At 34.0% G+C, this 14,850-nt stretch overlaps 1 protein-coding gene across 2 annotated transcripts; it reads right to left on the reverse strand.

Annotated features, from left to right (window-relative positions):
- Window positions 1-390: 390 nt before the first annotated feature.
- Window positions 391-10,973, reverse strand: LOC143459279 (cytosolic purine 5'-nucleotidase-like). Of its 2 annotated transcripts, XM_076956355.1 has the most exons (16): window positions 10,871-10,973; window positions 10,518-10,639; window positions 10,227-10,352; window positions 9,986-10,091; window positions 9,138-9,193; window positions 8,585-8,735; window positions 8,409-8,501; window positions 8,190-8,327; window positions 6,370-6,411; window positions 5,395-5,502; window positions 4,951-5,077; window positions 4,450-4,612; window positions 3,956-4,003; window positions 3,277-3,424; window positions 2,441-2,530; window positions 391-1,549 (listed from the first exon to the last, which is right to left on the reverse strand). In XM_076956355.1, the coding sequence occupies exons 1-16, from the start codon at window positions 10,871-10,873 to the stop codon at window positions 1,358-1,360; spliced, it is 1,713 nt and encodes a 570-aa protein (XP_076812470.1). In that variant the 5' UTR covers window positions 10,874-10,973; the 3' UTR covers window positions 391-1,357. The 2 variants fall into 2 exon arrangements, with proteins under 2 accessions (XP_076812470.1, XP_076812471.1); XM_076956356.1 differs by lacking the exon at window positions 3,956-4,003 and having other exon boundaries at window positions 10,871-10,972.
- Between the last annotated feature and the right edge of the window lie 3,877 nt (window positions 10,974-14,850).

A 14,850-nucleotide genomic window follows, 5' to 3' on the forward strand; every position in this document is an offset into this window, starting at 1 on the left:
TTTATTGTGGTAGCCGATGTATAACTTAGGGCCCAGATTACGCTTGTCACGGCCAATTTCTTGCTTTTTAATGTTTATTTGCATTCTTGTTTATTATGCAAAAAACATGTTGGTTGTGGTAGTATACAATTTTAACTGTTGGTTTGCTTAAGTTCCAAGGTAAACAGCAGCTACCAGAAAAATTAAAAACAGACGAACAGTAACATTTTATCCGGCAGTGTGGTACTATTTGGTGAAAAGCAGTAAATCCTTGAGTTTAGCTTAAGAGGATTTTTGCGCACAGTAACTAACTGGTTACTGTTCTCTCAAAGCTTCATTTTCAAGTGCTAAAAACCTTAAATAACAATACGTTGTGCTATTGCTAATTTTCATATTTGTATTCACACTCTGTGGTCTTTCTGGTGCTTGTAATTTGATTATGCACTAAAAGTATTTAAGGCAAACGCAGTACACATCTGCTCAATACTAATACATTTGGCAGAAGGCAAAGTTTAATATGAGGAAGTTTTTACAGGTAGTGCTTTCATAAGGCATTACAGAAATCTGATAGCAATTGAATAGTGACTGGACAAACCTTTTCCATGGAAATATTATAAGATAACCAAAGCACCATGCAATAGTATTTTGAGAGAGGTATTAAGCAAATACCATTTCATAGAGTTTAGATGGTAACCGTGGGCTTGTGTGGAACTATGATCAAGGATAGAACTATGTTCAGAATGTATAGAAAGTAAACATACAGAAAAATATTGGTTCACTAAGCACAAACGTTATTTTGAAATAACCATTCCGTAATGGTCGACTAAATCAATTGACATAAAATATTATCACAATAAAATTTACCAAAATTTCAATGAGCTACGATTTGCATATTAAAAAACTAAATAATCGCACTGACTTGTTACCATGAGCCATGAAAAAATATTGCCAACTCAAACTAGACAAAACAATGTAAAATCAAGTGTTTACAACCAATAAAACCAAAAATGCCACCAGCTGCTTTCAAGAGAAAAAAGGCCTTTAAAAAACAAAAAAAATACTGTTTCTTAAAATAGAACAAAGTAATTATATGGAGGATTTCTTGAAAGGAACACAACTACATATTGCATTTTACAGCATTAAATCTATACAAGTATATAATAAATGTATATTTGGACATCAATAAAAATAAGCAGTGCTTTGTTTCAACGAACAATGAATATACAAAAAGGTGGTAAACAATAGAATAACATGGAAATACAGCTCATACAAACAAGAACACATTCATAGTTTCTTATATATATTTGTACAATTACACAAAAAAGCACTTTATGCACAGCTTTTTGGCATCTTATTATTTTAAACTAGGGCTTAAGTATCACTCATCAGATTCGTCGTCATCATCGTGAGTGTGGGTTATTTCAGTCGATCTGGCCATTTGCTGACTGGGCATTCGATGTAATTTGCCTTCGAAATGGTGTTCTGGTGTCGCAAGGTTTCTGTTTGCCATTGGGCTCTCCTCATTGGGATTGTACTCTGTATTATGGTCCACGGTGGATTCGTGTGGCATCTAACATACAAGGAACATGAGGATTTGACTGAAATTTTAAGATATAATCCACAGGCCAGACTACGTAATATAACCTGAGAAAATAATGTAGAGTAGGCCTCGCATACAGCGAATGTGTATATCACGGATAAACTTATGCAAAGTGTGGAAATTCTGGCCCGGATGGTTTTTTATTTTTTCTAGTGAATTCAAAGCCTCGGACCAAGATTAAAAACGTCCAACAGAGATCTAAGATCGTATAAAAGGGATGAATTCTCGGGTCCCTTTGGGTTATAACAAAAGAAAATAAATCGTGCAAATGCACTTATCAACGCAAAATCGTTCATTAAGAGTTCACTTGCTAATTGAGGCCGTATTTCTTATATCTAGAAAATTATGACAAAAACGACCGAGTGCAAGTGAGAGTATTCTTCAGTTATGTCTACCACACTAATCTGACTTTACAAAATGCGTGTGTGTTTCTTGCCAATTTTTGGATTCATATATTACATTAATGACATTTAAACAACTGTCGTTGGCAGTTTTAGAAAGTTAAAAAATGTTGCAATCATACCCGATCCCTTCTAAAGTATCTTCTAATATCTAGTGTACTTAGTATTTTTATTAGAACGCAACAATACAAAAATAGAAATATGTTTTTGTCTGATTGGGAATACACCTTGACTTTGGCTCTGTAGTGGGTAATGTGAGTAATACAACAGGGCGTAATGACCTGCACAATGTGTTTAAGGTTTATTTCGTATATAATGAATTTCTCATTTACATATTAACAATCCCGATTCATTTGCTATGGGCGAGGTCTACTGTGTATGTATATTCATTATGTTACTTTTAACATCACAGTGTTAAGTTATTGGAACATTAGATAGTTTTTAACTATGCAATGCATACCAAGACGGGAGTGGCACGAAAGAAATAGCAAAATGGATAATGCAAGAGGTTGATGAAGGACGCAGCATAGATATCAGCATAGCGTGTCATCTGGAAGTAAAAACCTTCATTAAATCAAAACTTTTCATGTAGCTTGCTATAACCAGTTTAAAGCAAGATCAGTGGCCTCACATCATTGCTTGTGTGTGACTACTTACATCATGTTTACCATAGGGATGGGATATGACATCTCAGACTCATCCTTTATGAATAAAGACAAGGATTTCATGGCCGAATAATTGGTTAAGACAGCATAGCAATATCATTGATGAAATCAGTTAATCAAACTTTAAATGCACAGTGTGGGGTTACTTGTTGAAGAATCCTTAAATAGTGTGCCAATATGAAGAGTGCAACTTCTTATTGTTGCATTGTTCAACATTACCATTGCTGCCTCAATTAAAAACCAACATGTACCTTGCTGGATAGGACCATTCACTTTTGTTACATAGGCCACGAACGTTAACGTGACGCATAAGTTAATTGCCAAATTTCTCAGCTTTGACTGAAGGAAAAAAGTTTGGTTTTGAGTGTAGGTACACCAAATTTAAACGCATGATGCATAGTATTAGGCAATATTCAACAGAATTCGAGTATTGCATTGCATATGTGCTGATACTAAAAAGAAAGATAGCATTCGACTTATCCCATCCCTCAAGCCACACATAATTTTTGTAGATCAATCCCCTACAACCAAACTATGGCATAAAGTTGTTTACCTAAACAACGTTATTTGCAAAATGAAACCTAACACAGACCAGTTAGATTAGACTTGATAGCTGTAGGTAAAGACTTACTTGACTTGCAAACAGTGTTTGCCTTGAGCCACTGCGAAACAAACTTCCAAAAGTTCCATATGCCATGTCCATCTCATGCACCACAGACCTGATCTGGTCCTGTAAGTTGTGAATGCTAGGCTTTTCGCACGATGCACTGTCTAGGTACCTAGATAAAAAATATTTTAGCAAACTATAACGCAAAATTTTTAACAGCTACAGTATAGCTCTAAGGATTTTCAGGTAGCAACTCATGAAAGCAGAAAATAATCGGCAAAAAAAATATTTATTTATTTTAATCTAGATTACTGGCATTAAGAGTGACAAGTCACTTATACAAATCATTTACGTTTTACTAAATGAATTCTTCAAAAGCTAAAACTAAACCATTATAAAGAATACAACATTGTTATGAGCAGCAAAGGTCATGTAACATACATCTCTGCATAAAGTATAAATTTATTAAAGGAAACCCACAACCATTTGGAGGGCAGAAAGCAAAGAAAACAAAGAGTTTTGATTTTCTCCTTGCATTGTTTTAAAACTAAATTGAATGATAAGCCTTAAAATGTTGCTGTGAGGAGAAATAATTAATTGCAAGCAGGCAAATTATTTTGGCTTGTTGTGCTTTATTTTTGTTTTAAAAATCAAGAAAATACAGCAAAAAATTGCATGTAGCAAATCATGCTTTGTAACCTACACAGGCCCATCTGTTGTTGTATGAAGGCTTTCGTTTACCAGAAGTTCACTAGATTAAAAAAGTGTTAGAATTATATTTGAAGTGCTTGAGGTAGTTTAAATCATTTATGCAATACAGTTAGAAACGAGAGAAACAACCATAAAATTGTTATTTATTGTTGCTAAGAGGAGGTTGGTCAATTCAACCCACGACAATTAAACCCAAGACAATTCAACCAATAGTTGATTAAACCACAGAACAATCTAACCCTAGGACATTGGTCGAGCCATCCTGGGCTTAGTCATCCTGGGTTGAATTGTCTCTGGTTGAATCGAACTAAAACCGTTGCTAATGTGCTAGTAATTTTTTTAGCTGAATGCTTGCTTTTCAAACACAAAAATAAATATGTTAAAACCTAATGATCGGCAAAGAAAAGCATTTGTATTCAGTTACAACAAATTTTTCGTTAGTTTTAGTTTAGTTTTCTCATAAGTTCCTTTAATTTTCAAGAATACCTGTATTTCTCTCCAATCATCATATCGAGTTCATTCAACCTGTGATAAAGATCTTTCTTCTCGTGCCAAATTGACAACTCGTGTGACATTTCCGGAACAACAAGAAATGTCCTCCATCCTCTTCTCTTTTTTGACTTCAGAATATCACCAAAAATGTGATCACCTTAAACAAATGTAAAATAAATAAAACTAGATTTTTGCCTTAGAAGAAAAGATTTTGGAAATTGCATGATACTGGAATTATAAATAAAAGAGCCTGGATTGCATTGAAAATGAGTTAAGCATGAACTTAAAATGTTTCCTAAATTAATGCCAGACTGCTAGTTTCTTGGCTCATGTATTCATTCTTCATTTTTTGCCTTGTTTGTTGGTTAACAAAAATGTAAATCATATGCATAATGCATCTAACATAGCAATAGGTTGCTTCAGGGTTTAATTTGGGTGACATCTGGAGAACAGAGGAAAATCTGATCATAGCTACAGTATGTGTTGCAAAATTACCGATGTAGAGTATTTCTCTTCCCTTTGCTTTCATCATGTCACACAAAACATCTGATGAACCACCAGAGTAGACTGCTCCCTGCTTCAGTTCTCCAGTGTAATGGCCAATATGTAGGTTACCAGTATCCTTGATAGGTAGAAAAAAACTTCGTAAACATTTGGTATTTTCAATAGATAAATTAGGAAGGTTTAGCTCAGAAAATTTTCAGAGTAGTTTCTTGTCGATTTAATTCCTTTCTATACTGTCAATTATTCTTTTATGCAACCCAATGTCACATGGGTTCAACTGATCGGGCATAAGTGGACTGACCAACACTAAAAAGATATCCCTAGTTTAACAGACAGAGTTGTTAACATTACACTATTGATTTCTATAATTTTGGTAGAAATTGTTATCAGATAAAACTACATGGTTTAGCAAAATGTTTGCAGTGGAAAACCTACCAAATCAACTTGGCGTAACACTGTGCCCTCTCCAAAAAACAATGGTTTCTTTGCTTCAACCAGGACAACATCAAAATAGCTGTTCCAAGGTCTGTGACTTGTGTTTGCCTGTAAACCAGACAAAGTTGTAAGCAACATAACCCCATTAATCAAGAAAACGTATGGATGGCTATTATAAAAAAGATGCATAATAGATGCATCTTTTTTATATAATAGATGATTTAGATAGAATAGATTGACTTAGATAGAATTTTAGAATAGATTTTATTTATCTATTATTATTTAAATGCATACAGGTAATTTATGTATGCATGAGGAACATGCCAACAATGGATTCACAAAAAATATAGATCTTAAACAGTAAACCTGTTTTTGCAAAATGACATAAAATTTATTCAGTGAATTTGGTATGTTGTCTAATCAACATCATTACACTACAACAAAAACATGCATTATGCAACTGCAAACGAAACTTTTGAAATGAGGTTAAGTATATCAAAAAGAAATTTTGTTTGCTCACAAAGCTGAGTGAGGTGTAGTGAAATAACGAACAAACTTTCTCCCGTTTAATAGATGGATGAGATTTATATTGGTATAACAGAACTTTGCTAATTACATAATAACTCAGTCGATAAAGTAAAATATTAATCAAGCAGTACGAAGCGCAAAAAACAAACTTGACAAAGCACTTTCCTAATTACCTTTGCAGTCTTCAGAGGTGAGGTCGATAATGCAAAGCAATGTGTGTGGTTGACACAGCAAACAATACGTGACAAAGAGCAGTTGTGAAAAGAAAAATATCATGTTAATTGAAAAACATGGCACACTAAATGGCAATGACAGCACATCACACCAACGTAAACAGTTTGTTAAACTATCGCTATGTTTACAGAAGAGGGTTAGTAAGCTAATATCTATAAAAACCCCAAGCTTATATTCCAAACCGTAAATATTCTCTATGTGATTAAAACTTACCGTCGGCCCATGTGGAAAGTCGAAAAGATAAGTCATTATTTTCTGTAATAAAGCATATCACAATGCAAATGATGCCTTTATAAACTAATAAAACTCCAATCAACAAGCTTATGCAAAACCTATAGTTGGCGATAATGCTAAACAATCCTAGTTTTCATGTCTCAGTCATATTGCCCAAAAAGATTCCCACATCATAAAATGTGCTCAGAGCGATTAGCAAAATTTTTACTAGGGTTTAATCTATTTACTGCATGCTATATGGACCATCCAGTTAAATGTAACATATAAATATGAGTATCTAAACATATATATGAGCATATATAGAACAGCATTTTTACATTTTAATTGGGAAACACAATCGTTTTGCAAGAGTTAAGGAAATTATTTTATACATAGGAAGCACATTAACTCAAAGTTGAGAAGACCCTTTGCTTTGAGTTACACAAAGTTTGAAGTACAGTATCCAAACTTTATGAAATTGGTTGCTGCGCCTGGAAGATTATATGCATTGTGACATAATAAGCAAATGAAGAGTGTTTAAACAAGAAACAAAAGTCCACTAAGTAATGATATTAACCCATCAAAAGATAGTTGACTGTTATGTCACAAAATACTAATTGAACCTTAACTAAGTACACTTAGCAAAGGTTGTGTACAAAAGCAGTAGCAACATCAGCCAGGCCTGTAAACACAGTGTGTATAGTCAGATCTCGCTAATCTGGACCGCTTTGTTAAATCGAACAATGTCGTTTTAGCAATATATCACGATAATTGAAATCGAAAGAATATCACAGGAAATCAATTTATGTAAAATAGCATGTTATATCACACTAAATTATGACCCATAAGATTTATATGGAAGATTTAGCTACATCCAAAATGAATAAATCATGTAAAAAAGATGGAAAATTGATCAACAACGGCACCTAAAACAAACATCAATGTGTGACAAGTATAAAAAAGTGACATATAAAGATGAAAAACTTTTCGTAATCCGAGATTAGCGAGTGTTTTGCTATTGATTTGGCAAAATTTTATTTTTCTAAGTTGTCATATAGAAGTCAAGCAGAAAGGTTTTCTGATTAAAAAAAGTAAAATGCATGAGAAGACATCCTGATCCTTTCCTAGCATTTTATATCGGAGATTTATATAGTGGAGATTTGGGTTTTAGGGTTCAGATAAACGAGGCTGATTATGTTGTATATAAAAATCATATAAAATTGTGTTAATTATAAAGAGTTCTACAGCGTCAAAATTACTAGCGTAAAAAGAGTGTCACTAAAACATTTTGTTAGATCTTTAGTATCACCTATTAATTGTGATACAATAAGAATTAACAACATTTACAAAAAGATTTTTAATAACAATATTGATCAAACAATGATTAATTATCATATTACAATCATATGAAATAAATTTTGCAGAAAGTTTGCAATTAAGCATGACAGGATAGCCAGCCATTTTCTACAATGCGAAAAGTGATTGTTTAAATAATTTTAATATATTTGGCACAACTCACGCTATGGGGCAGACAGAACTTTCTGAGTTAATCAAAATTTTGAGTTGATCAACTATGAGTTACTGATTATGTCTATTTCATTCAATATCTTGCTAAGACAAAGAAACTTAACATGAGTCAACCAAAATTTGGAGTTAAATGAAGCAGAGCTTTCACAATATTCTATAACATGGATATCAATAAAATTAATAGATTTTTTTATTATTGTGAACATGCTATAGCAAACTGGTTCATATGATGCATGACAAGAAATCTTGTTGAACTGTTATCTTACTAATGTATAAAATCCTTTTATACTTACATCTGTGTATGGGAAATCACTGTTGGTTACAAGAAAAACTTTTCCGTGCTCACGCATTCTGTCCAAGAGCAACGGGAGTTTTGGTTCTTTCACCACGTATTTGTCCAGATTGTCAAGAGTTCGTGTTTTCAAATCACCCTAAAACATCACAGCATGCCATCAAAAATATAAATGATACGCATACAGATACACTTTAGGCAAACCTCTTCATTTACTCACGTTTAAGTGGACAAAATCAACTGCAGTCCTTATGTCCATGTGAATGGTTGCATAGGACATCATCAGATTGTCTTTTTGGACACCATTGCGTTTCTGCAAAATTTATTTACTTTGTGATACCAAACTTCAGCAGACAATTATGTTGAGGTGTTTAATATTTTTTGCGTATGTTTTACCTTTACATATCCTTCTGTGTTACAAAAATAATTAATAACACAGGCTTGTAGATATATTTCTGGAAGATTGAATAAAGTGTTGCATATAAAGTAGCGGCTAGTATCGCCCAATTGTATAAACTTGTTTGGATAATCCTCAATAATTTCTGAGCTGAAAAACAGAATAAAACATCTGATTATTTTTTACAACATTTCCCACTAAAAGCATTTTATCACGTACAGTATATGTACAAACAAGAAGTTTGTTACACCGTTTTAACTTGGGAGGAAGTAAAACAATAAAAAATATTTATTTTATTGGACTAATTACTCAATACTAGAAAAACGCTGTCAAACATTTTCAAGTAATAACAACGTAAATGTTACTGTTCACCAAACAATTAACAGTGCAAACAAACAGTTTAGAATGTAAGTGTACATAAAATTACATATTAGAAAAGCATAAAAGAAAATGTATCATCATTTTATCAATAATACTGTCAGTGGTTTCTAAACAAAGTTTGCCGAATTTTTCAGCCTTAGAAGTGTGATCCCCATGTTAAAAATCACTTACTTTTTTAGAAACCTGAAACCATGAGTGCACACCATAATGTTTCCATATGTGTCAACCTAAACAAAACAATTCATCATGTTGCATGAATTAGTAAACATGCAAGCTTTCAAAGTTAGACAGGAAGCAAATACGTGATTGTGATTAATATCATTTGCTTTTCTAGTTACACCTTTGTAAAATGCATTATTCTCTATTTGTTGATTATTAGTAAACTTTTGCTTATTATGGTTTGTCCTGCACAGGGCTGCATACAAACAACCAATAAACCTTTAGGCTTAGTAAGCCTACCATACATACGGATGAACACGGTCAGGCAGAAATTGCTTCAAAACAAACGACGATAGATTGCATTGCAATCATTGTTAATGACCACTGAGGTACTTATGATGATTTACTGTGGTAGCTTGGCATTTAAGGATAATCTGTAAATCATTTAATAACAAGTACACATACCACACGCGCGTCACACAGTACACATTAGATGTTTGATTTGAACTTACGCAGAAATTATATCTGTAATTTGCTTAATAATATGTTTTGCTCTGCAAGTATATACATGGATGAACAAAGTTGGTTATAAGTAAAGTAAGTTAGAATTGGTATTGACCCTGTAAAAGATAGTTTACTCTTATGATGCAAAAAAAATAAGAGCCTCTGCTAAGTACACTTAGCAGACAAGTGCTGTGAAAAGAGCAACTTCAGCAAAAACAGCAAAGTCTGCAAACACAACCTGAAAGATGAAAACAAACAAAGACCACGCAGTGTGATAGCATAATATATGTCCTCAACACAAATCTGTTTAAAGTAAATCTAAAAATATTATCAAAAATTGTATATTACCCACTTACTTTTAACATGTGGCCAAGTTCCCTGTCAAATATCAGGCCTCGTAACACAAAAGTGGGATCATACATATATCTCTTTAAATCTTCAGGATAGCCACACTGAACTAACCTAAAAAATAAGATAACATTGTGCATTATCTAAGAATGTTATTTGATGTAAGATATTCATTGTATTCTTTACGTGTTATGAAATCGTTATTGATCTTAAACCAGGTAAGTTATAACGTTTCGACTGAAAAATTACCTGTCTCTAGCTAGCTCAAAACCAAGCTCTTCATAATATGGTGACTTATAAACTGCAAGGGTATAATCCATGTCAAAACCAAAGAATTTTATTTTTTCCAAACTCAAACTCCGATTGACAAATACCCTGTTAAACAGATCAAAATATTTAGTACCAGAGCCATGGTGGCGAAACGCCATCCGACAATTGTCGTGAGAGCTGTGTGAAGACAAAAATTAAGTCAGGTTTGTGCTATTATAGTGTATAACAAAAAATAACCTTTTGCAATATAAAATATTTTAATAAACATACCTTGCGGCTGGAACTCTTTTATAATTCCTGTGTTCGGCACTAATTATTCCGTTTAAATGTTGGCTGGTAGACTTTTGCATATTGCCAAGTTCATGAAAAAACGGACCCTTACTAACTACATCCTGTAGATTTAAATTAATCATGCTTTTGAAACAAAACCAACAACAATTATACATTAAGTTAAATAAATAAATATAAAATAAATTATATAAGTTTTATTACACAAAGCTACTTACTGTAATGTAGTACAGTAAAACTATATTTGTTTTCAAAGTCTAAAAGCCTACAATTTAATTTACAAACAAAACAATACTTATGAAAGTAAGTTTAGTGCATACTTGTATACTACCCACCATTTTTGTGTTACTTGATCATACAATGCAGCTGACTCAATACTTTAAATTCCTATTTTATAAATGGTAGCTGAAAGTATTTTCTTATTAGAAACATGGTAAGTGTAACAATGTGATTTGAATACAATAACAATTCATACACAGGAATTGAACAGGATATGTCTAGTAGAGTCTGCCCACATTCTCAGTAACAACCTATTATGAAAAGTCCTCATCATATAATCTCTAATTCAGGGTATTCTCAACCATGTATTAAAACGGATGGCACTAATGTGAATATCACAATTAATTAAAATTAATCAGCATTATTTCCCATAGTTAACCCAGCGGAAAGAATAATCTAAAATTATTGCAAGCTTAATTTTTTGAGATACCACATCTCTTATGCAATGAGATTGTTCTGGTTTAAATGTGTAAATGTACATGGCAAATAATATGATATTGTACTTAAGATAATGGACTCTGCTTGGTTATATGCTTAAATGACCATGAATTGGGTCTAAATAGTCTCTCTTTAGTTCCCATCATTTATCTAAATCTTTAACAACAGATAACATAGGCCTAGTCTGCGTCACCAACCTATGGGCTATGGTAAATTAATCATTTTCTGATTTTCTATAAAATGCCGTTGCTCCACTACTCAACCTGACGTCCTAGCCTAAATTAGTTTGGCTTGCTGAGCTTCATATAGCTATACGCTTGCCTAGCCAGGTCAAGTAAACAAGTGCGCAACCAGATGACGTCACAATTTGAGTAGCTAGGGTCTAGTGTACGAAGGCATCCTGTAGCTATGTGCAATTGTATACTAGACCCAAATTTCCGCCAGCAAACAATGAGCGGAAAAAGCGGCAAAGCCCAAAGGCTTAATACGTAAGAATAATGTAACCAAATGATAAAAATAAACAATGGTTAGCACTGGCGCACGGCCACTAAACCCAAAATTTGTAACAGTAATCCGGCATTCAAAGTTTTGCTTAGCAAAGTAAATTTGATTTATGCGTTGACAAAGTTGCAGACTTGAGGCTACTCACGAATCCCGACTGCTACGGTATAACTAGAATTGTCTGACTGTACACGAGCAACCGCACAATTTACAGCTCTGTTGTCTACACAAAAACATGATCATGGACGGATTTAGAGCATTGGTAAGAAGTTTAGCATATCGGGAAATGCAGAAATGAACAATACAATCCGTACAGACAGATATCATAGGCCTTGCCATTTACCCCATTATATATTTATGACAATGGAGTCTAAGCCCAGCAAAAAGAAACACAATCAGCTGTCTTTGTTAGTGATGTGACGTATGTTTTTGTTTTTATCATTGCTGATCAGCTGACTAAGCCACTGTACAATGACGGCAAGGGAGGAGACGAACTTTGCGCAAACATTTACCAAACCAATAAAACTTAATTCTGGCGATTTTTTCAGGTATAATTTACAGCTCCCTTTAACTTTTCTTTTTGGTGTTTACTACTCACAGATTTTTTTGACCTGTTGAAACGGATATTAAAGTACAATAATGCTAACAGGCTATTGTTTCGTCGAAAATCTTTTGAAACGTTTCTATACTGAAATTAGCTTTGATTATTACTGAAGTTAAATATTAACCTACTGTTCATGATGTAATTCTTAAAATGAAGACATATTGATAAAGGTGTGGCGCACCGTATAGCTAATTGAGTGTAAAATAAGGCTTTTTAGCGCGAGTTGTGTGAACTGGGTCGTCTTTACAAAATATTTGCAGTCGAAATAAGTTATTAACATTTTTTTACTGTGCGTGCAAAACCCCCGATACAACGCGCCTGGGAAATCCTACTTTGCTTCTTTGACGACCGCAGTCGTGCTACACGTCCCTACACGCCCTACTTTACCTGCTATGGTGTATAGATCACTCCGCCAAATGATTTCAACACTTGAAGTGAAAAGGCAATCAAAAATAGCTACACAAATCAGGCCAAAAACTTAACAAAGTTGCAGAGGCATAAAATGGGTTGACGGAAGGCACGATACCTTGGCTACACTTCAGCCGTGTTAAACCTAAAACTGAGCTCGTTAGAAAAACACAAAACATTTGGGTGTTAATTAACGCGGCGCCTTTAAAGGTGACTGTCCATGGACAAAAATTAGTTAGGCGGGATAGCCATCTCGCGGCTAGAATTTTGCAGTGCGAGTCTTCTCGTTTTGTACAACTCCAAAATTGTATTAAAAGTTTGCATGTCGAGCAGGCAAGTTCAACACAAAACGGTACGGTTAAAAATAAGTGACTACTCCACAGCCGGTGAGTTGGCCTAGCTATAAGGAAAGATTGCTAAAGTTAGTTAGACAGTTACTACAGCTAAACCAGTTAAGCAATTAATCAATCATTCACCCGCAAAAGCAGATGCAACGTCTTTAAAACCGAAATCAGCAACAAATACGAAAACATTGCATGAAAGTAGGGAATGAGTGAGGCTTTCCTGGGGATGGGATAACTTTCCACATTGTGATTAAGTACGCTGCATTTGCCTATTCAGGTGTCTTGGCTAAGTGCCGGATCCTCTAAGTATTGAAAAACTAGTATTGTAATTAAAGAAATAACTGGAATTGTTAGTTGCGTGACCTCCTTCACTTCATAGCCTAATTCAATATGCGACATTTGTATCGTTTATTTTTCGCCATTAATTAAGCGGAGCGATATTATATGCAATGCTAACCGTTTTTATAATAATAAATTAACGTTTTCACGAATAATTATTAAAGCGGAAAAGTTGCAAAGCCCCAAAGACTTTAGACATTTAGACATGCATGGTGGTAGTAATACAATTCTGCTAGCCTGTAAGGAGGCAGGTTAGCATGGCCACCAAGACCACGGTACAGTTATGGTTGCCATTGTTAAGGTAAATGTAGGCTTTTACTGAATCCTCTGTATCTGATTCGCACAAAAAAATTCGTTCCCGAAGGCTAGCATCCCGACACTTTGTGTTAGCCTGGAGCCTAACACGCAAATACAACGGAACAATCATTGCAATGTGGTCTTGTGCCTGAGTATATTCCCCCGGCACCAGGGGCATATTTACACGATGTCAATGGATCTGCAATATATTGGCATAAACCATGTTTACTTTTTGTCGTGGTGTAGGAGAAATGAAGAGATTTCATAGGTTACAAAATTATTCCATTGCGCAGTTCTATTAGGCTACATGAAACTGGCATAATAATTTATTATAATGGACAGATTTAGGATTTTCAGGCAAGCAAACATCGCACAACACACAAAACACTACCACACATACACGCTCAAAGAAATTAATCCGACGCCTAAATGCAACGCCTTTCGGTTGTTTTTGTATAGTTTGTAGAGTTAGCACATGCGCATTATTAACATCACAATCCATCGGCCTTTTTCACATTCATTTAAATCACTTTCCTGTCTCCATTAGGAACCAAAGCTTTCCAAACACATTAACGTTTCCAGCTAAATGTTACTTCAGTGCTTTTAATACGAATGGTTTTACAATTGGATTTCGTGGTGAACTTGGTCTACCTTGCGGACATTCATCTTACTTTGCATATGAGTAGCCGAAGTATGTATGAAGTGAGTACAACCATACAAGGCGAGTAAATGGCCTACTTACTGAAAACTATGACATATATCACATTCATTTATTAATTGCTTTTATTCAACTGCATATACTCACATTTGTTGTTTATTATAATAATCATAAAAAGGATTATACCGCGTAATCTCGCATGGCGTGTAAAGTAATAAACAAAATTGACAAATTTGTTCATACAATGATTCAAATTTTAACAGTAAGCCTAATTGCTTACTGGTCAAAATTGATATAAATTGAACTTATTCAAATGCATAAGTCAGTAACTTCATTTAGTTACAAAATCATTAGCCTAATTATATGAGGTAGGCCTACTGTTTTCTTTTACGGTTAGGACAGTGTTATTATAATGACTTGAGTTATTGACTTGACTCAAGTCGACTT

This window comes from Clavelina lepadiformis, chromosome 5 (genome assembly GCF_947623445.1).
Source record: "Clavelina lepadiformis chromosome 5, kaClaLepa1.1, whole genome shotgun sequence".
Lineage (NCBI taxonomy): Eukaryota > Metazoa > Chordata > Ascidiacea > Aplousobranchia > Clavelinidae > Clavelina > Clavelina lepadiformis.

Coding starts and splice junctions, on each gene's coding strand:
- LOC143459279 (XM_076956355.1), bottom strand. Junction 5,078..5,394: donor TGTTACGCCAAGTTGATTTG/GTAGGTTTTCCA, acceptor CTACCTATCAAG/GATACTGGTAACCTACATAT. Junction 3,425..3,955: donor ACAACAACAGATGGGCCTGT/GTAGGTTACAAA, acceptor TTTTTTATCTAG/GTACCTAGACAGTGCATCGT.